The 26262-nt window shown below is 56.3% G+C and overlaps 2 protein-coding genes across 7 annotated transcripts in view; both read left to right on the top strand.

Annotated features, from left to right (window-relative positions):
* Nucleotides 1–4831, top strand: part of HTT (huntingtin) — a 165625-nt gene extending 160794 nt beyond the window's left edge. For all 4 annotated transcript variants that reach the window (XR_011437274.1, XM_023638468.2, XM_023638466.2 and 1 more), the window contains one exon: nucleotides 560–4831. Coding sequence is in view for 3 of the 4 variants with exons in the window: in XM_023638468.2 (XP_023494236.2) it covers nucleotides 560–773 (214 nt within the window). In the remaining variant the exon portion in view is untranslated. The remainder of the gene's footprint in view (nucleotides 1–559) is intronic.
* On the top strand, nucleotides 96–24558 carry MSANTD1 (Myb/SANT DNA binding domain containing 1). 3 transcript variants are annotated; one of them, XM_023638472.2, is made up of 5 exons: nucleotides 109–229; nucleotides 7162–7236; nucleotides 10824–11088; nucleotides 14875–15150; nucleotides 17971–24558. In XM_023638472.2, exons 2-5 carry the CDS (start codon nucleotides 7221–7223, stop codon nucleotides 18209–18211), a joined length of 798 nt encoding a protein of 265 aa, XP_023494240.1. In that variant the 5' UTR covers nucleotides 109–229; nucleotides 7162–7220; the 3' UTR covers nucleotides 18212–24558. The 3 variants fall into 3 exon arrangements, with proteins under 3 accessions (XP_070118936.1, XP_023494240.1, XP_070118937.1); XM_070262836.1 differs by having other exon boundaries at nucleotides 180–229; nucleotides 10877–11088; XM_070262835.1 differs by lacking the exon at nucleotides 7162–7236 and having other exon boundaries at nucleotides 96–229.
* The last annotated feature ends 1704 nt before the right edge of the window (nucleotides 24559–26262 follow it).

The raw sequence follows: 26262 nt of genomic DNA, 5'->3' as shown, positions 1-26262 counted from the left end.
GCTGCCAAAAGGGGAAGTTCCTTTTACGTAACAAATTCCCCTTTTGGCAACCATCTCCCAAGACAGACCACAGAGCCTCTGAGCAGACGGCTCTCCTGGTGCTGACAGCAGACCTCGTCCGGCGCGCCTGGGAGGGCCTGGGCAGGGCAGCCATGGCTCTGCCCTCACTCTGGGGGAGCAGGGCTAGCAGGAGCACCAGCCACCAGCGCTGTGCAGGGAGCCAGGCCAGGTAAGTGCTACCGAGAGAAATGTACTCCCTGTAGGGCTCCGGCTTCCTCAGCCAGCTCTGCCTGGCCTATTCCTGCTCCACTGGGCAGAGCCGGGCTTTCTGCTATAGATGGGTGGTGTCCCGGGACGTGTCGTAGACTCGCTGGCAGGAGCCAAGGTGGGAAGCAGCTGCTGCTGCTGGCACAGCCCAGGTCTGCTCCATCCGCTTGTGGGCTGGTCTCAGGCCTTCCTGGGCCTGTATCTCAACCTTTGTCATGGAGGGCGTTCCCAGCTGAGGACAGGGAGATGCTCTCCCCTCTCTTGCAGCCTTGCTCCTTAACTCCCCTGCCAGCCTTCCACACGTCATCAGCAGGATGGGCAAGCTGGAGCAAGTGGACGTTAACCTCTTCTGCCTGGTGGCCACAGACTTTTACAGACACCAAATAGAGGAGGAGCTGGACCGCAGGGCCTTTCAGTCCGTGTTTGAGGTGGTTGCGGCACCAGGAAACCCGTACCACCAACTGCTGACTTGTTTGCGGAATGTCCACAAGGTCTCCACGTGCTGAGCGCCCACCTGGTGTGGCAGTGAGGCAGCACTGGACCCAGGGCCCTGTCTGTGCTGGGGGCACTGGGCACCCCAGGCTGCCCTCACTTTGCCCCATTGGGGAGCCAGGCAGTGTCCCTCCCAGCCGCGTGGCAGAAGCACTCTGTTGCAGAGAATATATGCAGTACTGTTCGGGGTTGAGCCTGAGTCCTCACAGGAAGCAAGAGCAGCTGCGTTGCGAACCCTTCGTGCTATAGCTAGTATTAAATGCCAGCTAACCAGGTGTTTATCTTCCTCCTGATGTTGTCACCAGGTGACAGCTGCTCTTGCATCTGGGACAGAAGTTAAGTCCTCTGCTCTCGCAGGTTGGCCACTAGCCCCCTCTGGTGTCCAGTAGGCAGAAGGCAGTGCCATCAGGCTTTAGAGAGCATTCCCCCAAGGCTCCGCAGTGAGGCTCAGGAAGCCTGGGGCTCGTGGTCCTGCTCCTAGCAGGATGTGCTTGTGGTACCTGGCATCTGGACTGAACGTAGTGGCGTGCGCTCGGTGGAGTGGCTGGGAGCACGACACCCAGCACCATGCTTCCCTTTCTCTGTTTCTTCTCAGGATTTAAAATTTAATTCTATCAGTAAAGAGATTAATTTTAAGGTATCTTTCTATGCCCGTGTAAAGTATGTGCATTGCAAAGTCTATGCTGCATGCCCAGCCTCCATGGAAGTGGACAGGAGCTGGTCCCTCTCCTGCAGTGACTCCCCTCACCCAATTCCTAATTCCTCCTTAATAGGCTGATGGCTTTTCTGTCATTTCTCTGGCTCACTTCACCCTTTTCATGCATTCGTATTTAATCAGAATTTAGAGGAGTGTTAATGTTCAGATGTCTGTATCAGGAACTCTCCATCCAGCCCCAGTCTAAGGATTGAGAAAGTGCCCACTCAGCTGTCCTGTGCGTAGGAGGCACCTTTCTGTGCCGGCTGCAGCTCTTTAGGCTCTGCCACCACCAGTGAGGGACAGCTTCCTGGCACTTCGCCGACCAGGCCAGACTGCTTGGCTGTGAGCAGCCTCTGTCGAATTCAGAGACACCGGCTCTGACATCCTCTGCTCCCGTCCCGAGCTGGCCCAGCTGGTGCTGGCATCCACCCCCCACGTGGCCCTCCTGCATGTTGGGGCTCAGATGCATGCTTGGCCCAGCAGCCCCAAGGGTGTAACTGAGCTACGTTTGTGTCCCTCTTGGTTAAGAGCAAAGCTTGGCATCCTAGCAACTGTCAGAGAAAGACCCCAGCACCTCTGACCTCCTTTTGGCCCAGGAGAATGCAAATGGGGTTCAACCTGGGGAGGCAGGAATGAGATGGACCAGGGCAGTGATTGGCCAACCCACAGCTCCCTCAGAGCTGCTGCTGCTTCCCCAGGCCGGGGCCCTGGACCAGCTTTCTGTTTCCAGGCCCACTGTAGCCAAACCATCAAATGCAAACAAGGCCTGGACCGTCAGGTGACCTTGCTTAGGAGCTCACCAGGCACTTAAAGATGGGGGGTTCTGCATGCTCTCTGACCGTGTGACCCCAGCCAGCACTCTGCCTCCTTGGTTCCCAGAGGCAGCCAGTCACTTGGTCACCGGCATGCTGGTCAGTTTGTCATGAGCTTAAGTACAGTCAGAGTTTTAAGTATTTCGTATGGTAAGTGGAGATCATTTTGAAGCTATTTTCCAGAGTCTGCAAAGGAGGAGGGACCTTTTGGCGCATGGTTGGTTCCCCTCACATCTGTCTGTGCAGGCCTGACGTCTCCCTGCAATGCACACAGCCAGCGGCCTGGAGGCCCTCAAGCTGCCCCCCACACCCCCGGGACTGCTGCTTCCTTCCAGCCCTTTCCTGCTGCAGCAGTTTGAGGCCAGCTGGGTGCAGGATTTACCCACTGCCCGTGCACATGAGGGAGGCCGTGGGGCCTCCTCAGAGCAGCCCTTGGCTTTACCTACCAGCCCTAGCAGAGGCCTTGGCGAGCGAGGGCACGGATGGTGGAAATGGGTCAGGTGTCTGAGCAGGACCTTAAGGGAGGGACTCTACTGAATTTTAATAAGTAAGAAAGTCACCATTCTCCCTCATTCACTTCGGCTCCCATTTCTCATCCTAGCTTTTCCCACAGCCTGCTAGAATGTGAACACAGGAGGGTTTTCCAAACTTTCTGCACTCCCGCCCCCTGGGTTATTTCAGCAGCTCTGAGATAGATCCATCATATGCCGGATGTTGTTCCTGGCTAGATGTTTATACTTGTGAGAAATAACACTGTGAATGTAAAATTTGGAACCATTTCCCTTAGGATTCTTGTCACTGGGCTCAACTGAGAGTTTAATTGGTCTTCTCTAGTTTGTGACGTGACCTAAAACAGTCAGTTGTTAATGAGGGTGCTTGGAACCCAGCTCTGGCCATGATGCCACCCCAAAGACTTGCCTGTGCACCCCAGAGATGGGTATGAGGTGACGGGTGACGTTACTTTACCCACGGACGACGGTGTGTGTATATGCATATGTACATACGTATCTGTAATTATATGTGTGTATATATATATTAGAACACAAATATGCAAGGCCTCTAAAAATGGCCGTGTCAGACCTTTACAGAAGTTGGCTTGTCTTAGACCTGCCACGTGGAGTCTGCTGCGTGACGCGTGACTGAGACTAAGAGTTGGCGTGATTTGCTCGTTAAAATCCCACTAAGATAGTCCACCCTATCAACTCTGTGCAGAAGGGATTAAGATTTTATCGCGTTCCTAAAAGTCTACAGTGAGCACCAATCATATTATCCAAATTTTGTTGAAAATACTAATCTGATTGTCAGGTTTGGGGACTGAGGGGGAGGTTGTTTTTGTTTTGCTGCTGGTGGTATCAGGAAAGATTTGAATGAACCAGGGTGGAATTGTTGGGCGATGCACTTAACCATGTCTTCTCCAGAAATGTGCCTCCCTCTCGCTGGCCCCGCTGGGTGTGCAGGTGACTTTTCCAGCTGCCAAGTGCCCTTCACTATGTTCTCTCTCACTTTGCTGGCAAATGTGTCCTTTCAGGAGAAAAGAATAACACTGAAACACCTCCAGACACCCAGGGTGTAGCATCAGATGAGGCCCTGACCACACACAGACCCCCGTCATCCCCGGGCTCATCTCTGAGCCCTTGGGGCGCGCTTCTGTGAAGCGGAAGTGAGCCCTGCTGTCTCCTCGGCTGGGATGGACTCAACAAAATCACCGAGCTCTGCCAGCTCACAGGCGACACTTCCCTCTGTTGCAGGGGCCTCGGTGGGCTTGGTTCTGTGTGATTTGTGGGGAGTGAAGCTAGTTTCCTCTCGATACCAAGAACGTCCTTCCTACCATACATCCTCACGTTGGCATTTCTCCCTCCCTCTGCAGTGAGCGTCCAAAACCATAGCTGTGGCCAGGGTGAGACTCGGAGCCGTTCCATCTGGTGGGACGTTGGGCAGGCATGGGAAAGTGACCAGGAGCTGCCGGGGCTCACTGGAGAGCTTGGGATGGCTCATAAGAAGAGGCCTGCCCTGCGCTGTGCCCTGTGCTGCTGGCCTGGGCACGTCCTCAGTAGGGAGGGGCCCACTCAGATGGCAGTGAAAACTGACGGTGGTCTGGAAGGCTCAGGGGCCACTCTCCCAAATGCACCTGTCACTTTTTAATGCACTTGAAGGAACCCACTCCCCCTGAGTGCTTCTGGGAGCATCTGGCCCTGGACAGTCACTGTGGAGTTTCTCATTGCAAACGAGGGGTGACCACCGACGCTGGAGGATCGCGGCTGTCGTGGACCTGCCACGTGTGGTTTGGCTTTGAGCTAAGTGGGGTCCCCTGCCCTTATTCGCTGCTTCCTGCTGTGGTAGAGTGGCTGTCAGCAGGGGTTTGAGCTCACACTTCGTCACTGCCGCTGTCCCTACCGTGCTGGGAGCTGGCAGGGCTGTGATGGGCGTGTCCCGGAGCCTGGCCCAGACCTGACTGTCCACTTCCAAGAGGAGAGAGGAGGACTGATGTAAGATGTATATTTAAATTTTTTAAACTGCTGCAAATGTTGTACATCTGAATTAAAGGAAAAAATTAAACCATAAATTGCTGTTCGAGGCCTTCTTTGCTTATGGAGAACCTAGACTCTGCTGAGGGATGGCAGAGCTGGCTGCCACACCAGCAAATGCCCAACGCCTCGGAGGGCCCCCAGGAGGCTGTGTGGTGCGAGTGAGGAAGCAGGCCCAGGCCTGGGCGTGGCTGGTGCTTCCTCTGAGGACCCCACAGACCACAGCGCAGTGCTCTTTCTGCCCGGCAGCCGTGGTTGCAAAAGCCACGTTGGTTAAGTGACTGATCTACTTACACAGGGGCCACGTGTATTTCAGCACTAAGTTTCTGCTTCTGTGTTTGGCCGAGGGCCCTGGAGGGGTGGTAAGGACTGGAGTGCTCACACGGGGCCAGGACCTGGCTTTTGAGGCCTGCTCATGGCCCAGCTGGCCCCTTCGCCTCATTGGCCATTGGCACCCGTGCTCCTGGGCTATAGAGTATGGCGATGCTTCCCTGTCCATTGGGGCTGGTAAGTCCTTCCCGCCCAAAATACCAGCTCTTCCCAAAGTCTTTACTGAGCTAAACAGGGTGCAGTCCTCCTTAGCTCTGGGGAACCCCACCTCTGGAGCCATGGTGGTCAGTGTTGTACCAATGTTGGGGTGTAGAGATTTTACCCACCAATCTGCAGGCAAAAACCCTGGGCTGTGGGCTGCTCAGGGCGGGTACTTCGTAAATGTTTGCTGAAGTCCCATCATTGGTCAGTGGACGGGAGTGATCCCTCCCTCCCTCAGCAGGGCAGTCCTGGAGCCAGCACCGTGGTGAGTGCCCAGAGAGGCGCGAGCATGGTGCAGCCTGACCCCTGCCTTTGGGGTGCAGCGCTGTGACTGTGCACCTGGGCTTCCCCGGTTTCTCTAGCAGCCTTGGGCCCCCTGCCCTCCTGAGGTCACAGGACCCCCTTTCCCTGCACAGGGACAGTGACAGTGTGGTCTTGGCCTGCAGACACCGGCTCGTGACTTAGTCCTGGTGCTGAAGGTGTGGACACTGTTGGCAGGAAACTGCTTGGAGGGCCTTTGGCTGCTGGGCCTGGTGAACAGGCCACATGGGGCTCTGTTCTCACCTCAGTTCTGTGAACACTTGATGGGGGGCACTTCTCTCCAAACTTGTTTCCTCCTGTGTCATACAACTCGATGACCTCAGCCTTCAGAGCTACCTAAGCCATATGCCCATCCCCCATCCAAGCGAGGACAGCCAGACCCTGGCTGGCGCACCTGGACACAACTGGCCTACCTGTTATTTCCAGAAAGAAAAGGTCCCCAGAGCTCCTGGAAAGAAGCAGCCAAGCCCTTTGGTGTGAGTGGACTTGTCTCCAGCACATCCCCCTTTTTCTTCAGAGGAAGCCCCTGCTCCTGACGACACCTGAGAGCCCTTGTAGGGGTGTGGGGGGTGTATCCCTCAGACCGGTCCACACCTCGCCCCTCAGGGCAGCCTGACGGTAGGCCTGAGCGCCACTGGACAAGGCGTTCTGCCAGGGCCCAGGGGCTTGTGGCACAGGGGCGGGCCTGCTTTGTGGCGTCACCGAGGCTTCTTGTGGGAAACCGTGAGCATCTCCTCCTGCAGTTTCCATGGGGTCTCAGGCCTCAGCAGCCTGCCTCCCCCATCTGGTTGGATGGCTCCTCTCCACTGGCCTCCCAAGCAGGAAACCTGGGGCCACTCAGATGGCCTCCTCCCTGTCCTGGTCATGTTCTCTAAGGACCCTAGGGTTGTGGGTGGGCCCAGTGGAGCCATTGGGTCAGGGTTGGGGCCTGCCCACCGAGGCAGAGGGCTGAAAGTTAAGGATCTGTCCTCCCCAAGTATGCAGGTGGTGCCAGCATGGCAAACTGGACCCACTGGTCCCCTGCCCTCAACCATGGGCTAGGCAGCTGGCTGGGGTCTCGTGTGAGCATCTGCTGTGGGCCAGGCCATCCTGAAACGAATCGATGCCTCCTCTGGCCAAGATGTCATCCTCTCAACCCTGCCCCCATGCTGTGCCCTGCCCTGCCGCCTCCGGCCCTAGACTCACGCTCCCCACCTCCCCCACCCCCACCACCTCTCCTGCTTCCCTGCCTTTGTCCAGGCCAAGTTCTACTGCCAAACTTCCCTCCCACTGTGATAGGCTCAGCTCACGGCTGCCTGCTCCTGGAAGGTGCTGGAGGCCCTTAGGGGGCATGTCCGCTTCCTGCCCTGGGCTCCCAGGTCAGCCTGCCAGGCTGGGCAGGGCAGGTGCTCATAGTATCGCACGGACTGAGTGTCGGTTCAGAGAGAGAGAGGCGTAGAGGGCAGGGGCCTCTTCTGAGCACAGGTGTCCCCCGGGCTCCCTCTTGCTGAGGCCTGACTGCCCCTTTTCCCTGCAGGTGTTGCCGGATGCCCAGCCCCAGGCCCTCTGCCTCCCCTGCCCGCAGAGACTGAGGTCATGCAGCTGTGCCAAGGTAGGGATCCCCCTCTCCAGCAGAGGACAGACAGATCCCTCCCAGCGGGGGCAGCAGGCCCTGGACCTCCTCCCGCCCAGCTTGTTCTTGTCCTTGGGGGCCCAACATGAGGGCTCTGCTTCAGGCAGCACCCCCAGGACTCCCCCTCCCCGGGGCTTCCACTGCCCACTGAAACCTAAGAAGAGATGGTTGGAGGTCAGCCTTTTACCCTGACTCCCCTGGACGTGCTGGCTAGAGGGCGAGCAGGAGATGTAGACACCTCCTCTGGAACCACCTGGTTGCAAGGACCCTGAGGGTGGACAGTGATGCCCGCAGGCCAGCAGCTGCCTGTGGGAGGCATTGGGACCAGCTGTCCTGGTGTTACTTAGGCTGGGGAGCCTGGGGCATCTGCTTTTCCTGGTTATTCACCAGCCCCAGCCAGGCCAACATGCCAGCCGCTGCCCTCTCCAGAATCTCCAAGGCCGTGCTCTGCTGCCTCCCCCTGGACCCCTGCCCTGTGTGCTGGGAGGCGCAGTAAGACAGTCCCGCTTGGCCCTTGGAGCTGTGATTGATGGAAGGTCCTCAGGTAGGGCAGAGAGCCAGCACTTGGGCCACTTGGGAGCGTCAAATCCTTTGCCTGAGGAGGGGGTACTTCCTGGAGGAGGTGGTCCTAGTCACTCATTGATTCTGCAACTACTCTTGAGTGATCTGTGCCAGGCACCCAGGCCTGGAGGAGTACAGCAGTCATGAGCCCTCCTGGGGCCGCTGCATGGCCAGGCAGTGGTGTCCCTGTGTCCCCAGGTGCCCTCTGAGACCCAGGGAGGAAGGGGCTCCCACAGAAAGCTGACAGCAGGGCCAGGCGTTGACCCAGGAACCTACTGAAGGGGGTGTGGAGGCCCCTCTGAGTGCCCCTGCTGCTCTCTCCCACTGCACTTCCACTTCTGACTGCAGGGAGAAGGGCGCCCCAGCCGGCCTGCCTTATCCTGGGTACCTCCCCTCCTTCCACCCGAGGGCCTCGGCCCCTCCCTCAGGGTCCCAGAGGACTCACTCAGGCCACAAGCTCAGCTCCCCTGTGCTGGGACTCGTCTGTCCACGGTCAGGTGCCTCTACTGACCACAGGCATTTTCAGCCTGGACTTCGTAAGTCCTTCCCCTGAGTTCAGGCCACCACCAGAACCCCACAGGTGACAGGCAGGATCTGACGGGGTGCGCTGAGCCTGTTCACATGAGTGCCTGGCTGGGCACCGTGTGCCTGGGGGCCGGGGCGGGGCTCAACATGGCCATCACGGCCTGTCCAGCAGGTGTGATGGGCTCATGCTGATAAACCGTCTCTCTGAGTTTTATCTTTTACATTTTGAGTGTTGATGCTTTTAGGTGGCGCTTTCTCTCTGCCGTCCCCACAGGCTCCATCACTCTGGTCTCCTGCCCTTGCTAACACTCACTCTGAAGTCTGGGGCCAGCCCCAGTGGGCACCTCAGTCCCTCAACCCCGCCGAGACAGGGGCCCATCGCCAGCCTGGCTCTGAAGCCCAGCTTTGCTGCTGTACACTCCCCCGACCCCCTCACAGTCGCAGCACCTCTCGCTGCCAGCCTTCCCACACGCTCTGGACATCTGGCCTCGCTGCCTCTGCTGACCTGGTCCTTCCCACAATGCCTTTCTGCTTTCTCGAGTGAGCCGGGCCGTTGCTCCTGTCTGTCTCAGTGTAGAGCTCGCCTTTGTCCTACAGTGGCCCCTAACCTAGCCACTGCTGGAGGTCAGCGTCCGTGTCCACTCGGCCTGGCCCTAGAGGCCTCAGGACGAGCCTCAGTCAAGCCTTGGCAGAGGCCCACAGAGGAAGGGTGAGGGTCCCACAGCCCAAGGGCCCTGCCAGTGCCAGCAGCCACCTTGTCCAGGGTTGGCATTGGGGGGCCTCCAAGGAGGTCCCGGGAGGCGGTGGGAGCCTTCGCCCAGGCACGCAGCACTTTGCATTGGCTACGCCATGTGTGCGCTGCCCAGGACTGTGGGCAGAGGAGGGTCGACGGGTGTCCTTCCCAGGGAGCCCGCCAGCCAGGTGCTCGTTCTCGAGGCAGCACAGCATGGGCTCAGACCCAGCTCCGAGCCAGCCTGCCTGGCCCGGCCCCTTGCCCACAGGGTGACCTCACTTCTCTGGCTCTCAGGCTTTTCATCTGTGAAATGAGAATAGCAACAGTGCCAGCCTCCCTCGCAAGAGTGCCCTGAGGATCGAAGAGGGAAACACATCTACAGTGCTTAAAACAGCACCCAGCATTCAGAGAGTGCTCAAATTCTTATTACTATCCGTTTTGCAAGTGTTCCTAACCCAGGGTCACACAGCTGGAAGGTAAAAAATGAAACGAGCTGTCTCAAGGTAGGTCCAATTGGCAGGAGGGAAAAAGCAAGGAAGGACCAAAGTAGAGTAGGAAGACTTCAGAGAGGAGGCGATGCCAGAACAGGGTTTTGAAGAATGAATAGGAGTTTGCCAGTAAGTCCAAAGGCAAAGTCGAGTGATCTACTGGGAAGGGAGGGGGGTTACTTAAGATTGGCCTTTTATCTGTTCATTTTTTTACTCAGCAGCCTTTACCAAACACTTTTCTGTGGGGTGCCAGGGATACAAGGAGCACCCTGCCCTGCCAGGTGGAGGAGAAGGCAGATGGAGCTGATGCAGGGTGGTCAGGGCTGTGATGGGGCTGCCCAGGGTAGGAGGGGCACACACTGTCTGCTTCCAGCTGTTCTCTGCCCTTAAGAACTGTCCTGGCTCCTCGGCCGACCCCACATCACATGGGCCAGCAAGGAGTCCCACTGCAAGGAGGGAAACAGGCAGACTGTGGCAGAGCCAGGGGTCTGCTCAGGGGCGGAGCTCCACTCTCACCCACGGGTGTTTGTACGCTCATGTTTCCCATCATAAAACGTAAGCGTGTTGGCCAGGGGACACTGTGCACGGGGCATCACCAGGGCTGTCTTGGCATGCGTGTGTTGCTGAGGGTCCCTGAGGGTATCTGTCCCTGTGTCTGCCTCCCCTTTCTGTGTCATCTCTGCTCCTCCCACCCCCGTCTGTCTGTCTGTCCTCCTCTCTTGGTCTCTCCGTCCCCCTCTGTTTGCCCCTGGTCTCCTTGCTTGTCTCACCCCAGCTCCCTGTCCTGGCCTCTCCCCGGGCCCCTGCCTGTGTGAACCAGGGCAGGGCTGAGGAGGGGGCTGCAGCCTGGCTCCCACCCCTCTAGAGCTGGTCAGCCCAGCGTAGGCACCTCGCTCTACATGGCCAGGGCTGGCGCAGCCGGGCTGCCAGGCTGAGGCGGGAGGCAGGACCAGGCGCCTGGGCCGCCGGTTTGGGCCTGCCTTGCTCGCTGCAATATTGATGGGCCGTCAGGATGGCCCCGATTCCTGCGCTTTCAGTTAAAAGGTTTCTGTTGTGGTAGCTTATGCAGTTGCTCTGTTGCTATGGAAACGTGACATCAAAATGACGTTTCCCGTTTAAAAGCTTTTAACTAAATTCCTGCCTGTCAGATGTAGGCCCCATTTTGAGCACAGAGCTGCCTTCCAGGAGCAGGGCTCCCTCCCGCCCATGGTGCACAGGCCGCTGCGGCCTCGCCTGAGCGCGCCCCTTTAACCCCGCAGGTGCCTCCAGCATGGCAGCGGCCGAAGTGCCCGGCTACCTTGTGTCTCCTCAGACGGAGAAGCACCGGCGGGCCCGCAACTGGACCGACGCTGAGATGCGCGGCCTCATGCTCGTCTGGGAGGAGTTCTTCGACGAGCTGAAGCAGACCAAGCGCAACGCCAAGGTGTACGAGAAGATGGCCAGCAAGCTGCTCGAGATGACCGGCGAGCGCCGGCTGGGCGAGGAGATCAAGATCAAGATCACCAACATGACCTTCCAGTACAGGTAGGCCGCCGCGGCGTGCCGACTCTGCACGAGGCCTCGGGTCCCTGAGTCCCGCCCCAGGACCAACGGGCCAGCCCGTGCGCACAGCCGAGCCCAGGCTGCTGGGCACTGCTCCTGGCCTCCTCAGAGCCAAGTCAGGAAGAGTGTGGGGTCCCCACCAGGCTGGCCGACATATGGGTCCCTCTGGCTTTGTGGGGGTGGAGCCCCACCGGGTGAGACAGAGCCTAGAGAAACCATTGATGCAGCCTCCCAATGGGGAGGTGGGGAAACTGAGACCCAGCAAGGGCAGGGCTGGGACTGATCAGGCTTTCCTGGGCCTTGGCCAGGGCTGCGCCAAGGACACCTTTGGCACCGTCCCCTAGGCCTCCACAGGTGGCTCCTATTTGGCTTACATACCCCCCCTACCCCAGCCAGGAGACCACAGGCTACCAGCCCAGGCTCGACTCTGCTCAGCAGGGGGGCAGGTGCTGCTACACAGGCAGGGAAACTGAGGCCGAGGTGAGAAGGAGGCTCAGCTCCCAGGCCTGAGTCCTGCCTGGTCCTGACACGCTGTCATTCTCACATCCACTGAGCTCAGCTGTCAACTGTGAGCACAGCACAGCACTGACCTCAGCGTAGGGGAGAGGGGCGTGCAAGGCTGATGTGGAACCCTGAGTGCCCAGGGGGTCCTGCTTGTGGGAGGAGCCTTGTCTGTGGACAGAAGTGGTGGGGACCCAGACCTGGCTCCACCTCTACATCTGCCCTACCCCATGGTGGGCCCTCTGCCCCGGCCACTGAGAGGAGCTTCTAGTCAGGGCCAAAGACAGGACCCCAAGGCAGGGGCAGCTCTGACATCCAGGGAAGGAGGCAGGTATGGCCCCACATGCCCAGCTCCTGGGTACATGGGGCCCAGGCCTATCTGCAGAGGGTCACAGGCAGGGTGAAGGTCATGGATGGGCCAGGGTCTTGCTGGGGTGAAGGTCAGTCAGGAGCTAGCGGCTGTCGGGGGGAACGTGGTGCTGAGAAACTGGTGCCCCCAGTGGTGCTGTGGGTGGCCGGGCAGGGCTTGGCCTGGGGCTGCCCCCAAGAGCTCAGTCTTCAGGCTTTCAGCTGGGCACTGATCCTCCCGGGCCTCCTGGTGGCCGCTGAGGGCAGGGAGTGGATGTGTTACCAGGGCTGGGTACAGACGGGACCCTGCAGGTTTGCCTCAGGCACCTAGAGCCACACTCTGTGGGTGAGAGGATCCCACCACCACCAATCAGTAAGGGGACGACTCCCTACCCTGCCTGGCCTGCGGCCTGCGGCCCACCTGGAGCCTGGAGATGGCAGAGGCTCCGCAGGGCCCTTCACAACTGAAAGGCTGTCTTCAGTTGCATCAACTTAACTTTTTTTGGCCCTTAAGGATCAGGTCCAGAGGCGGGCCCTATCCAAAGGCCCATTTCTGACCCGCGGCCCCAGCCCCTGCCAGATCCAGGGACCGGAAGCAAGGCAGCTGCCCCAGGTCTGAAGGCATCAGAGTCACTTAGCGTAAATGCTGTTAAATTCCAGCTGCCAGCTCACAGTGCCAGGGCTGAGCTGTCTGCGAGGTGAGCGCGACCCTCTGGCCCCCGTTCACACGGCACGTCCCTCAGTGCCTGGTGCGGAGGGGCTGCAGAGGCGATCCTGGCCCTTTGACCAGCCTCCCGTCTGACTCAGTAATTCATGGGCTCTGATTGGTGTCTGGCCAGGTTATTTATTATTTATCCTGAAAGCCTTCTTCAGAGTCCCAGGGGAGGGATTCTGTTCCATTCCTGGAGGCGGGGGGTGTGGGCCAAGGAGGCCACAGGAGATGAGGGTGCAGCAGAGGCAGGGCCTGGGCCCTCCAGGAGGCCCCACTCCAGCCGCTGCAGGCTGTGTGCGTGGACAGCACCTCACAGTTTATGGAGCACGCACCCACCGCGGCGCCTCACAGCTCCCATTCACCAAGGGGTAAACTGAGGCCCAGAGCAGGAGAGGGACTTGCACAAGACCACATGACGCTGTGACTTGCTGACAAATTCTTTATCTATCTGTCCTCAGAGAGCTCCCCCCCAGCAGAGGCTTTTCTTATTTGCTCATGATAGTTCTTTGTTCATTAAGACTGTCAGGCTAAGGAAGCCTGAGGGGGCGGCCGGGTTCCGTGGAGCGTGGTTTGTTGGAAGGGGCCTCCTGCACCGGGAACAGGCCTTTCCTCATTTCTCTGAGCAGTGGGCCGGCTTGAATGGGGCAGAACAAGAGCTGGGGGCCTCCGGAGGGGCTGGAGGGGAGCCCGGGGGGGCTGGTGTGGGGCCCCCAGCGCAGCCTTTTGCCGCCTGCACCCAGCATCCGCACAGCCCTCCAGGGTGGTGGACAGTGGCGCGGCCGGGAAGACGAGCAGCCGTGCGCTTCCGGGTGTGACCTTTCCTTTGCTTTCTGCTGAGGTCCCTCCGCTTGGTGGATGTTGCTCCCGAAGCCACCTGCTGCCATGACTGGCCTCTGCTTGCTGCCCTGAGCTGCAGACACCCTCACAGTCCACTTGTGCCTGTTTGCTGGGGGCAATTCGTTCACATGGCCAGCTCGTTATTTCCACTGACCAGAGTGCCAGTGGCCATGCCCTACAGAGAATGTCGGGAGACAGGAGCCATCTGGCCACAGGGCACTCTGTGGCTCGAAGGCCTCCCTACATTGGGAGGAGCATAGGGCAGGAAGGTGGGGGTCCACAGGCTGAGGCTGGGGTCCTGCAGAGCGCTGGGCTTCAGGAGGCACTGGGTCTGATGGGGCGGAGAGCCCGTCCTCATCCCCTCTTGTCACTTCTTTCCTGGCCTGACCGGGTTGCGTGGTTCTCCTGCAGTCCTCTCTCCCCGTCCTCCACCTCAAGAGGGCCTGCCGGGCCTGTCTGTGGGGGAGGCAGGACACAGGGCCTGGGAGGGGCTTGGGCCCAAGGTGCACAGAGCTGCGCTGTGCAGACCCTAGGCCTGGGGTCTGAGTGAGGATGGGGGTGTCAGGCAGTGTAGGAGGGGCCCTGTCAGGCCCAGCCCTACTGCTCCTGGTACCTTCAGCCAACAATGATATGTGGACAGCTTGGTGTTTGCAGGCTCTCCAGAGGCACCGGGCACTGTCTTATTAAATCCTCCCTAAGCTGTGTGGGGAGCTGGCTTCCATCATCCCCATTTTACTGATGTGAAAATGGAGGCTCAGAGAGGTTAATGATGAACCTGTCCAAAGTCACACAGCAAAGTGGTGGAGACGAGTCACAGACTCAGATCTGTCGGACACTGAATCCTGAGCGGTTCTCTCTCCCAAGGCATCCGCTTTAGAAAAACAAGTTTATTATATTACAGTATTCTATGTTTGTATTATATTACATATAAGTTGCGGTATTATATGCCTATGTTTGTATTGTATTATACATTTTACTATATTACGATATTTTATTATTTCTGGCTAGCTTACTTAAAAGCAGTATTTGTTCATTGCAGGGAGTTTAGATACTACAGAGAAACCGTGGGAATCAGTCCAAGGTCCCTGCACTTACAGATCACCTTGTTCACATCCGGGGCATGTGCTTCCTTTCCAACATCCAAGGCGGAATAGGTCCCGAGCCTGACTTCTTTCTAAGTCCAATGTCACCTTGGCCCTGGAACCTGGCCAGTTTTTCTGGGGAGGCCTGTCTGGCCAAGAGTGGCTCCCGCCTGTGCCACGTGGCTCCCCTGGGTCCCGGAGCCCTGAGTGTCCCTCGCCGAGGGCCCGGCGGGACAGGGCCAGGGCGGCTGTGTTTCTCACCCTTGGCTCTTGTGTCTCTCGTTTCAGGAAATTAAAATGCATGACAGATAGCGAGTCTGTCCCGCCAGACTGGCCCTATTACCTAGCCATTGATAGGATTCTGGCCAAGGTCCCCGAGTCCTGTGATGGCAAACTGCCGGACAGCCAGCAGCCGGGGCCCTCCACGTCCCAGACCGAGGCATCCCTGTCGCCGTCTGCTAAGTCCACCCCTCTGTACTTACCGTATAACCAGTGCTCCTACGAAGGCCGCTTCCAGGACGATCGCTCCGACAGCTCCTCCAGCTTACTGTCCCTTAAGTTCAGGTAGCGTGCGCTCTTCCTTCTCCTGCCCCACACACCAGCGGGGCCAGGAGCCTGGCGTCCAGAGAAGGGGCTGCGAGCGGCAAGGGGCAGCACTGTCATGGCGGTGGCATTCTCTGCCATCCCAGGCTGGCTGCAAAGGGTGAGGCGGTGTATGAGCATCTCCAGGTACAGGGAGGCCTCAGGCCAGAGAGGACTCAGACGAGGCCTCAGACCAGGGGGGGTCTCAGACCAGGGGGGCTTCAGACCAGGGAGGCCTCAGACCAGGGGGGCCTCAGAACAGGGGAGCCTCAGATGGGGAGGCCTCAGACCAGAGGGCTCAGACCAGGGGGGCCACAGACCACAGGGGCCACAGACCAGGGGTCCTCAGACCAAGGAGGCCTCAGACCAGGGAGGCCTCAGACCAGGGGGGGCCTCAGATGGGGAGGCCTCAGACCAGAGGGCTCAGACCAGGGGAGCCACAGACCAGGGGGGCCACAGACCAGGGGTTCTCAGATGGGGAGGCCTCAGACGGGGAGGCCTCAGACCAGGGGGCCTCAGATGGGGAGGCCTCAGACCAGGGGGACTCAGACAGGGAGGCCTCAGACCAGAGGGCTCAGACCAGGGGGGCCACAGACCAGGGGGGCCACAGACCAGGGGGGCCTCAGACGGGGAGGTCTCAGACCAGAGGGCTCAGACCAGGGGGACCACAGACCAGGGGGGCCTCAGACCAGGGGGCCTCAGACCAGGGGGCCTCAGATGGGGAGGACTCAGACGGGGAGGCCTCAGACCAGGGGGACTCAGCCCAGGGGGCCTCAGATGGGGAGGACTCAGACGGGGAGGCCTCAGACCAGGGGGACTCAGACCAGGGGGCCTCAGATGGGGAGGACTCAGACGGGGAGGCCTCAGACCAGGGGGACTCAGACCAGGGGGCCTCAGATGGGGAGTTCTCAGACGGGGAGGACTCAGACCAGGGAGGACTCAGACGGAGAAGACTCAGACCAGGGGGCCTTCAAACCAGGGAAGCCTCAGATGGGGAAGCCTCAGCCCAGTGGTGCCTCAGATGGGGAGGCCTCAGACTGGAAGGCAGTCTGTTATGAAGCGTGGGCTGTCATGTGCACAGACCAGGTCTGTCTCCTGGCTCCATCGCCTTTTTAGCTGTGTGGAAAGTCCTTGACCTCTCTGGGCCTCAGTCTCCCTCTGTAACATGGGGATCAATGGGTACCTTCTCCGAGGATGGCTGGGAGTGTCAGGAGAGAGCAGACTCAGCACACACCCCGCGTGTGGAGGGAGGCCAATCGCCATGCCCCATGTGCCCTCCCGGCCTGCCCCTCAGCTTCTGGCTTCCAGGCTCCCCTTCACCCCCAAGTAGACCCTGCCCTTGCTGGGCCGGCTGGTCCTCAGCACAGGGAGGAGGTGCTGGGCTGAGCCTCCAGAGTGTCCTCGGAACCTGGTTGGAGTGGGCATACCCATCCCCTCTGCTGTCCCTCATATGCTTCCAGCAGGGCCTGCTCTGGCCATATGACCCTGCCCTCTAGATGCCCGCAGACAGACGTGCAGGAGACACACCCCTCTGGTGTGCAGGTCAGGGGAGCCAGAGGAGAGGACATTTGGGTTGGGCTTTCAAAGGTGAATAGGAGCTGGCCAGTTGGGGAAGAGAACAGGAAGAGTGGATTTGAGTCTTGGCCCTGCCTTTCCCCAGAGCCCCTGTCTTCAAGTCTGTCATACAGAGGTGAGGTGAGGAAGGCATATCTGGGGGTTGGGGGGGAGCAGGGAGGGTCCCTCCAATTGTGACACCTCCAATGTCAGGGGCTGCTGCTCGGTTTGTCCAGCACCCCTTCCCTGCAGAGATTTCTCAGCGAAGACCCCAGACAAGAATGCCTTTGCTGCCTGCCAGATGGAATTAGCAGGGAAACCTGAGGTCTGTGGCCAGTTGTTTCCATGGGTTGAACCCAGTTCCCAGACTCACAGCGGCCCCGGGCATTGCACAGGGCCCGGCACATGGGGACTGCTGTCCCGCCCTGACATTGGCTAGGTCCCTGCTCTGCTCAGAAGCACAGGGCCTGGGTCAGGGGGTGGATAGGGCCTTGGAGTCTGGTGGGATTTGGCAGCTCCCTGCACACCAGTGGGGGCCAGTTAGACCAGGGATGCCCAGCACCCCCTAGCAGAGAGCCAGAGGACAGCTACTGGCCTGTGCTGCCTTCACCTCCCTGCCTACCAGAGGTTCCGTTCCCGGGGAGGTGGCCCAGGCCTCTACGGGCCCCTCCCTGCTATAGGCACCTGTGTTCCTGGCGTCCCCACCCCCACAGCGTGCTGGTCCCATTCGAGGCCGCCAAGCTGAAGGGGGCCCAGGACCCAGGCCCTTCCTCCTGGGCCTCAGTTTCCACATCTGCCCAAGGCTGGCTGGGACTGGTGGTCTCTAGCTTCCCGGGAGAAGCCACACTGCCCAGCACCCCTCCCACCCAGGCTTCCTCATCTTCCCTGGGGGGCTCTCCCCACTCCTGAGCCCCTCACTGGGCCTGTGCCCCCTGCCCACCCAGCTTAGTGGGTTTGGGGGTGCTCTCATGCAGGGTGAACCCCGCCCCTCCAGACCATAGAGGTTTGGATTGCCCTGTGACCCAATGACTGGGTCACCTCAAGACCCAAAGGACAGCAGAACTTGTGGCCCCCTTGTCCTCTCACTGTCAGGGGACGTGGGTGCACGGATGACAAGGCCCCGAGCATTGGCCTCACTCCCCAGGGCCTCAGTTTCTCATTTGTCCAATATGGTGGTCAGGAGGGTCAGGCAGGGCCCCTGGCCAGGCTCTGTGGCCAGCCACCCACACGCCGGCGCTGTGCTTCCAGGTCAGACGAGCGGCCCGTGAAGAAGCGCAAGGTACAGAGCAGCCACTTCCAGAAGAAGAAGCTGCGACTGCTGGAGGCCATGCTGGAGGAGCAGCGCAAGCTGAGCCGCGCCATGGAGGAGACGTGCCGCGAGGTGCGCCGCGTGCTGGACCAGCAGAACATCCTGCAGGTGCAGAGCCTGCAGCTGCAGGAGCGCATGATGAGCCTGCTCGAGAAGATCATCGCCAAGTCCAACGTCTAGGCCGCTGGGCGGGCAGCCAGGGCCCGGGCTCACTGGGGACGTGACTCAGGCCTGCCCGGGCCTAGCTCGGCACGCTGGTCCAGCCCAGGCCTGGCCGGGTCCCAGAGAAGGGACGGCCTCCATCCTGGCCCCCGGGGGGCTGCTCCTGAATCAGGACTTCCAAGGGGCTTTTTGAGGACCCCGGGCCTTGGGAGACCACAAGGCCGCAGTCTCCAGCATTAAAGCCTTCCTCGGACACAAGGCCGTGGACTCCAGGGTCGCTGAAGGGTGATTCCCCAGTAGGAATGTCCTGGAATCTGCTCTCCAACATAGTCACAATCAATGATACTTGAAACAGCTTTTGATATTAAATATGTAATTTTTCATTACTTCCTGGAAGCAGAGTTCACTTTTACTGGCTAGGAGGGGGTGTCCCAGTTGGGCTATTCCAGAAACGGAAGTAGGTGGAAATAGCTTAGTAGCAGGTTTGTGCCCATAAGGAAGTCTCTCCCCAGGGGGAGACAGTTGTTTTCTCCCTCGCCAGGGTCTCCCGCGTCCACCCTAAGGTGGCCTCCAGCGCAGAGCAAACCCCAGAGAGCACCCTGCCCTCCAGGGGCCTTCTGTTCATGTGCCTGGAGCATTGGGTGTTCGACTGCCTCCCTGGTACTGCCCCGAGTACAGCAATGGCTCCTGGTTGACTTCCTGGCTGAAGACACGGTAGGGATGAGACAAAGGCCTGCCTCGCGGGCTTACACCCCAGCAAAGGAGACAAACAAGGGAAATCACAGCAGGTTGTGGTAGGTGCTGGAAGGCAAGGGCCGACCTTAAGGATGAAGAGGGGCTGGACACCGCCAGGGAGGCTGGGCACCGCCAGCGGAAGCCCCCGGAGCAGCACAGCACACGGCCAGGCGATGGAGGGCCGGCTCCCCAAGCCCGTGGGGAGGGCTTCAGCCAGGAAGCTTCTGGCTGCCATACTCTGGATCTGGATCTGGATTCACGGGGTAGGAGGAGCTGGGGATGGGGGCGGCCAGAGCTGCAAGAGAAAGCTCACCGCACTGCCTCTGCCCCTTCGCCAGCAGGAAAACCTTTCCAGAAGCTCCACTGAATTCCTCCTTAGTCTCATTGGCTCCTTGGGCTCTTGGTCACTGGCTGCAAAGGAGGCTGGACACAGGAGTGTCTGATTCTCCCCTGGGACTGTCAAGTTGCTGCCCACACAGCAGGGTCCTGAGGTGACATGATGGGTGGGTAAGTGGCGGGTGACATGGTTTGACTTATGGTCTAGAGAGGCTCCCTCTGGCTACGGCTGGACAGACTGTTGCGGGGGAGTGGAAGCTGGGATCCTGCCAGGAGGCTGCCGTGGTTCGGTCATCCTGATGTGACAGCCACCAGCTCATCTGACCCTCCAGTGGCCCTTGAGGTCAGCCGGGCAGTAACTGGGCTCTGCCAGGTGTCTAACCACGCAGGGTCGCCCAGGTGGTCACCCACATGGTGACTAGGCCAGCCCTAGGCCTGTCTGCGGGGAGAGAGAGGCTGGGTGTTTTGTGGGGCCAGAGGGCAGGCAGGACGCCCCTCCTGAGCAGCCTCGGAGATCTCCCCAGGGCACGTGCTGTGGACTCGAGTCATTTTGCTTTGGGACTGAAGGCAGTAGTGTGTCTGGTGAATGTTTGACCGGCTCTGCAGTGGTGGGATGGAGCCCTAAAGTGTAAACCTGCCAATTTCCGTGGTGTAAATATTCTCACCAAAGCCAGTTTCAGCCACCAACATGACGTCACGGAACCCATAGTTGGGAAGAGATGCGCACAACTGGCTCGAGCGCCCACTGCGAAGGTGCAGGACCTGGAGGCCTCTCGTGCTGAAGCCCTGGGCTGAGGGCTCACCCTGGCTCATTTCTAGCTCAGCTGCCCATCTGCCTCTTAGACAAGATGCCGCCACAAGAACTCACTTCTTTAACAAACCCTGGGCCCTGCTGGGCCGGGCCTGAGCGGGTGCTGGACGGAACCCCGACCATGCGTGCAACCTGTCAGGGCGGCCACGCCCCGAAGTTCCCCCAGGAGGTGACCAAGTGAGGCTGTAAGTTATGGAGCAGGGTCTTCACCTCAGACGTCTTTGCGTTCCTAGAATCACGGCGATGACGTGTTAGTGTTTCAGGAACTGCGCGGCGTCACGTACAATGTATCTTCTAGCACATTTGCATTTGTAGTTAGAGGTCATTTGGTCGATTTTCTTCTCCCTGCTCTCTTCGTCAGAGTCTGGGATCGACTCTGTGTCTGCGTCGGTGGGTGACTTGGCACCGCCCGTGCCCTTGCTTGGGGTGGACAGACTCATTCACCGTCAGGGGGAACTCAGCGTAGAACCGCCTGGATCGCGCCCTTCATAAACAGTGTGCTGGCAACGACTTTCTGTTTTCTTCTGTAGTTATTGGTCAATTAAGGAGGAAAAAGCGACTATTTCAGTAAATGTCAAGATATTTGATAAGATTCAGCAAAACAACATGCTAACACTGAAAACTAAAATCAGGAGCCAGACACGTGCTCAATGTCACCATTACTATTTAACGTTGTTTTGACGTTTATAGCTAACGCATTAAGACAGATGACGCACGCAGAGTAAGAGATGAAATGAAGAAATGAAAATTACCTTTATTTTCAGATAATATTTTTGTATACCCAGAAAACCAACTATACAAAAGATCAAGAGTTCTTTAAACCTGTTAAATATGAGAATGGAAAAATATTCCATTCACAGTTATGATTTAAAACTGTAGAATATGTAGGAGTGACTTTAACCAGAAAGCTATAGGATCTATATGAAGAAAACTATTCAGTTTTATTGAAAAATCTAAAATGATACCTTGATCATGTGGAGAAATTTAGCATACTCCTAAAAGCACCAAAATAAAGTAAAATGTCGTTTGATTAATGTAATTCCAACTATACTCTCTGTAATGTTGTGTTTTTTGTATGTTTTGAAATGGTCGAAATTATTTTTAAATTCATATGAAAAGGAATGGGGCAAAAGGTCCGAGGCCAGTAAACACAGGCAGACACCTCAGCCTCCTGAAGCATGGGGGCTGCAGAATGAAACCCGGACCTGCCATTTCGTCCTTGTGAGATTGGTGTGCCCTCTGTCGGTATGGAAGTTGGGAAGGTCAGGAAACAGAAACTCAGACACTGCTGGTGGGAGCGTAAACTGGCACATCCATCTCGAGGGACGGTTTGGCATTATCTTGTAAAGCTGGAGAAACACACGCTCCAGCTCAGCTCTCCGTTTCTAGATGTGCCCCCTCCAGGGTAGCAGACCTCAGACTGTGGTCTCAGGACCCTGTTACAATCCTAAAATTATTGAAGATGCCAAAGAGCTTTTGTTTGTGTGGGTTCTAACTACCAGTATTAGTACCTATTAGATTACCTTATTAGAACTGAAACCTAAGTTTTAAAAAATATTTATTCGTTTCAAAATAAAACACCCATTACCTGTTAACGTGAATAACAATTGCATGAAAAATATGTTTTCCAAAACAAAATGTTGTGGCGAGGAGAGGGGCATTGTGTTACATTTCCTCAGTCTCTGGTGTCAGAGAAGTCGGCCGGGCTCCCGTCGCTGCTCCTGCACTCAGTCTGCTGTTGGATGTTGTTTGGCTGTAGATCATGAGCGTCTTCGGAAATCCAGCTCCCGTGGGTTTGTATTTGGAAAAGAAAGGAATATTTTAATAACATCTGCAGATCGTTGTGGACGTTCTTGCTCGATACTGCACAGAAATTTGACAAATAGTGGTTCCTTAAAGGGTAGTTGCAACGTGGACTCTGAAACCACATCAGTGAGCTTTCGCTTCTGTGTCTCCTTAGCATCCGCTGGTCCATCTTGCACTTCAGTGCATCTTTATCCACGCATGCTTTTGTAACAGCACACGCTGGGCATTTGGAAAATCTTGTTCACTGAGTTACGCAGGTCTTCCAAATGTTGGCGCAGTTCATTAAACAGTACCGAAAACCCACCGTTGTGCATATCACAATCAATCTCGGCAGCAAAGTCTACTTTGAGAAGTGGTGAAGCTCATGGTGGCGGATGCAAGCTTTTCAAAATTACAGTTTGTGCAGGAAACCTTGAATTTTATGATTGGTCACAAATATCATCGGTTGTTTTCCTTGAAGGGACAGGCTCGCTTTGTTCATTTTCAAGAAAACGTCTGCCAGGTACCCAAGTCTGAGTAACTGGAATGTCTGTCAGTCCTTCTTTCAAGTAAAAATTGTGTTCCATTAAAAAAAATGTTTTATATCTATTTCAGCTGGCTACTCAAACAATTGTACACATGCTTCTCCTCAAACAACCGCCATACATGGGGATGGAACAGAAGTACTCTATGTCACTTTCCATTTTATCACAATATATTAAAAAGACATGTACTCATGGGCCAAGATTTAATCAAATTAATCATTGTTACTGCTTTGTCAAGGACATTCTTAAACAAAGCTGGCATTTTTGCTGCAAGTCTGTGGTAGAGAGGACGCAGGACACTACCACAACCATCGCCAGCACTCGGAACACCACAGAGATCCACACGTGGAGTGGGGCTTATGGGGGAGAGGGCTACGTGCAGTCCCAGCCCGGCTTGGTCTCACGTGGGCCCAGTGGGCCCCTGCACCCGTCCTGAGGTTACCTACTCAGTTTCTGAAGCTATAATTGGGCCAAAGAACTGGCCCAATCCCTCACTTGGCCCCTGGAACTGCCCCACCTTCCAAGATAAAAGCCTTGAAAACTGCAGGATTGTGGATTCCTGGCACATCTCGGTTTGGCTTGTGCAAGACAGATGGGTCTTTGAAAACAAAGGTGATCCCCATCAGCTCAGCCCAGTGGGGATGCCATTTGCAGCCACTGTCCCATATGAGGTTTAGGAACTGGAGCAAATCAACACCCCTGCAACCATACACAGCACACCACCTGGCACTTCTCTCTGTCCTGTGAGCAGAGAACACCGGCTGACACTTGGTTGTGCCCTGCAGGGCACTAGCTAACTTCAGTGCTTTCCTTCAAGGCTCTTCAGCAACTTGCTCTACACCACTGTTTGTTCCCAGGGACCCGCATCATCTCATCATCCACGAGAGCCACGTTTATCCACACGGTAATGCCATCACGTCGTCAGACCAGGGGAACAGGAGGGAGCAGGTCTGCCAGGCCGTATGGTGAAACAGACATGCCCATAGGGAAAGGAGGGAGGAGAGAACCCATGAGAATCAGGGGCCTGTGCCCGGGGCACTTGTGGGGCATCAGTGGCCTGGGCCATGTCAGGAGGGCCCTTCAGAGTTAGGGCCGCTCCCTAGGACCAGGTGGCCAGGCGTGCCGAGTCTCTGTGGACTTGGGCAGTGGCATATACCTTGTTAGACCTTGTCGGGATGTTTTCCTGACCACAGCTGAGATTGAGCCAGAGCAAGAGGAGACTGCACTGCCCGGCTGCTCGGCCCTGGTGAGTCGGGGCGCTCACGGTGCTGGCCAGGCTGGCGGACTGTGGCGCCTGGGTCTTTGACTGGCTGTCCTGGGAGATCACAGAAGAGGCCCTGCAGTTTGGGAACTGGGCCGCACCATCCTTGGCTGGTTACTGTTCTTTGGAAAAGAGCTTTCGGCGAGTGTACCTCTAAACCTGAGTCTCTGACCCTCGGAGAGACCCTGGGAGCTATGGCTGTTCTCCAACAGCTCCTTTCAGCTTAACCCAGCAGGGTGTGTTATGTGGTCTGCAGGGAAGAACGGCTGGCACAGGTGTCTCCGCCACCCAGCCTTTCTGACCTGTGTACGTGTGGCTCTGAACCTGCTGTTTAGTTTTCACGCGGTACCTCTGAGTTTGCTCCTTGTTAATACAGATGGAATGCCCTCCTCCTTTTCAATGTCAGAATCATGTTCTGTGTGGCGGCAGCAGCACAGTGTCATGGGTCCCCTACTGATGGATAGATTGTTCCAGGCTTTCTCTAAACAATGGTGCAGTGATAGCCCCGTGTGCACTTGTGATACCAGCCAGTACTTTTTTTTTAGTCAGACAAAATAGCTGTTAACTCTAGTGTAGAGAAGAAGTTGTATAGAAGGGGAAAGCTCGTCATATTATACTCCATAGCTCACATGTGAGGGAGGGGTCCCAATTTACGTGTTCCCATGCAGATCTGTCGTCACGGCACTGTTCGTGGAAAAGGCTCTCCTTTCACTGTTGAATGGTTTTGGAATCTTTCTTGAAAATCAATTGCCCCAAAGTGTGTCCATCTATATCTAGAGTCTGTATTTTGTCCACTGATGTCTATCCTTACATCAACACTATACCGTCTTGATTACTGTGAGTTTGAGATCTGGTATAATAAACCTTTCGACTGCGTTATTCTTTTTATAAATAGTTTTCAGTGTTCTAAATCTTTGGTGTTTCTACATTTTTTTAATTGTGATAAAATACACATAACACAAATCCACTGTTTTAACCATTTTTAATTGTCTAGTTCAGTGGCATTAAGTACATTCACATTGTTGTGAAACCATCACCACCATCCATCTCCAGAACTTTGTCATCTTCCCAAACTGAAACTTGGTGCACATTAAACAACTACTGTCCATTCCCCCAATGCCCCCCCCCCCCCGGCCCCTGGTAACCCCCAATCTACTTTCTGTCTCTGCAGATGTGACCACTCTAGGACCTCATACAAGTGGAATCATACAGTATTTGTCCTTTAGTGACTGGCTTATTTCACTGAGCATGATGTCTTCAAGGTTCATCTAAGTTATTAGCATGTGTCAGAATTTCCTTCCTTTTTAGGGCTGAATAATATTCCATTGCATGTATATATCATATTTTGCTTATCCATCCATTGATGGACACTTGGGTTGCCCCCTCCTTTTGCTTATTGTGAATAATGCTGCTATGGACATTGATGTACAAATGTCTGTTCAAGTCCCTGCTTTTAGTTCTTTTGGGTATACACCCAGAAGTGGAATTGCTGGATCGTAAGGCAATTCTACGTGTAATTTTTTTAGGAACTGCTAGCAAGTATTTTTGTATGATAAATACCTACATGCAGAATTGCAGGATCAAAAGGATAGGTATTGTCAAAATGCCTTCCTGAGATGCTATTTAAACTATCTCAGATCCTAAAAAATATGAAAAGGCCCCAATTAATGTATGAACCAATCAAAGCCTTAATACCAACCTGATTTTTTAAAGTACAAAACAAAAATAAATTTCCAAATAAAATATTAGCAAACGTAAGACACCATGACCAAGTAGGGCTTCTTTCAGAAAGCGAGGGCCCTCACTGTCAGAGGACCACCAGAGTAACTCACCAAATCAGAGGGGGAGCCATCAGATTATGTCCTCAGAAGGGTCCTCTGTTTGAGTTACACAACTCTTCCCCTTAAAGGCTCCTGGTATAATAGGAATTGCAGGGAAAGGGACAAAGACTATTTACCCACCCCAAACAGGAAATGTCGTGCTCAATGGCAAAATGTGACAGCCAAGTCCAGCAAAACTGGGATGTGGTGGGACTCCTGCTGTCACTGTTGGTCAGCATTGTTGTGCTCGGTTCAGCCAAGGACAAAGTAATGCATGTAAATATTGGAGAAGGAGATGCAACAATTGTCTCTATTTGCCACTGACATGATCATAGAACCAGGAAATCTAAAAGTTTAAAAAAATCTACTAGAGCGACATCAGCATCATGGTGGAGTGAGCTGTTCCCGTAGTCTCTCCAAACAGACCTTCATTAACCAACAGAGGATTCCCTACAAAGCACAAGAGGACATCTGAGAGATCCATGCAGCCATACATCTGAAGATGGGGCTACTGGGTCCCTAGGAAGCAGTGGAAGGAGGTGAGCAGATCCCTTTCCCCTGTCCCCCCAGCAGCAGCAATCTAGGTTGTGGGCCCTCACGCAGAGCCAGCACATGACTGTAAGAGGAGGTGGGGAGCAGGCAGGCCTGTGCACAAATGCTTTCACTTTCAGAGTTGCAGCTTGGCTTGTGGGAATGCTCCACACTGAGGGGCATGGCTCAGTCACCATGTGGGTACCCCCACCAAGTGCAGAAACCCAGGCGAATGGCCTGTGAGT

The sequence above is a fragment of the Equus caballus genome, chromosome 3 (genome assembly GCF_041296265.1).
Source record: "Equus caballus isolate H_3958 breed thoroughbred chromosome 3, TB-T2T, whole genome shotgun sequence".
Classification (NCBI taxonomy): domain Eukaryota; kingdom Metazoa; phylum Chordata; class Mammalia; order Perissodactyla; family Equidae; genus Equus; species Equus caballus.
This window is presented reverse-complemented; position numbering and strand designations above follow the sequence as displayed.

Bases quoted from the DNA above. Each gene is read 5' to 3' on its own strand.
- MSANTD1 (XM_023638472.2), top strand. The intron at 11,089-14,874 runs GTAGGCCGCCGC...CTCTCGTTTCAG, and splicing joins AACATGACCTTCCAGTACAG to GAAATTAAAATGCATGACAG. The intron at 15,151-17,970 runs GTAGCGTGCGCT...CTGTGCTTCCAG, and splicing joins TTACTGTCCCTTAAGTTCAG to GTCAGACGAGCGGCCCGTGA.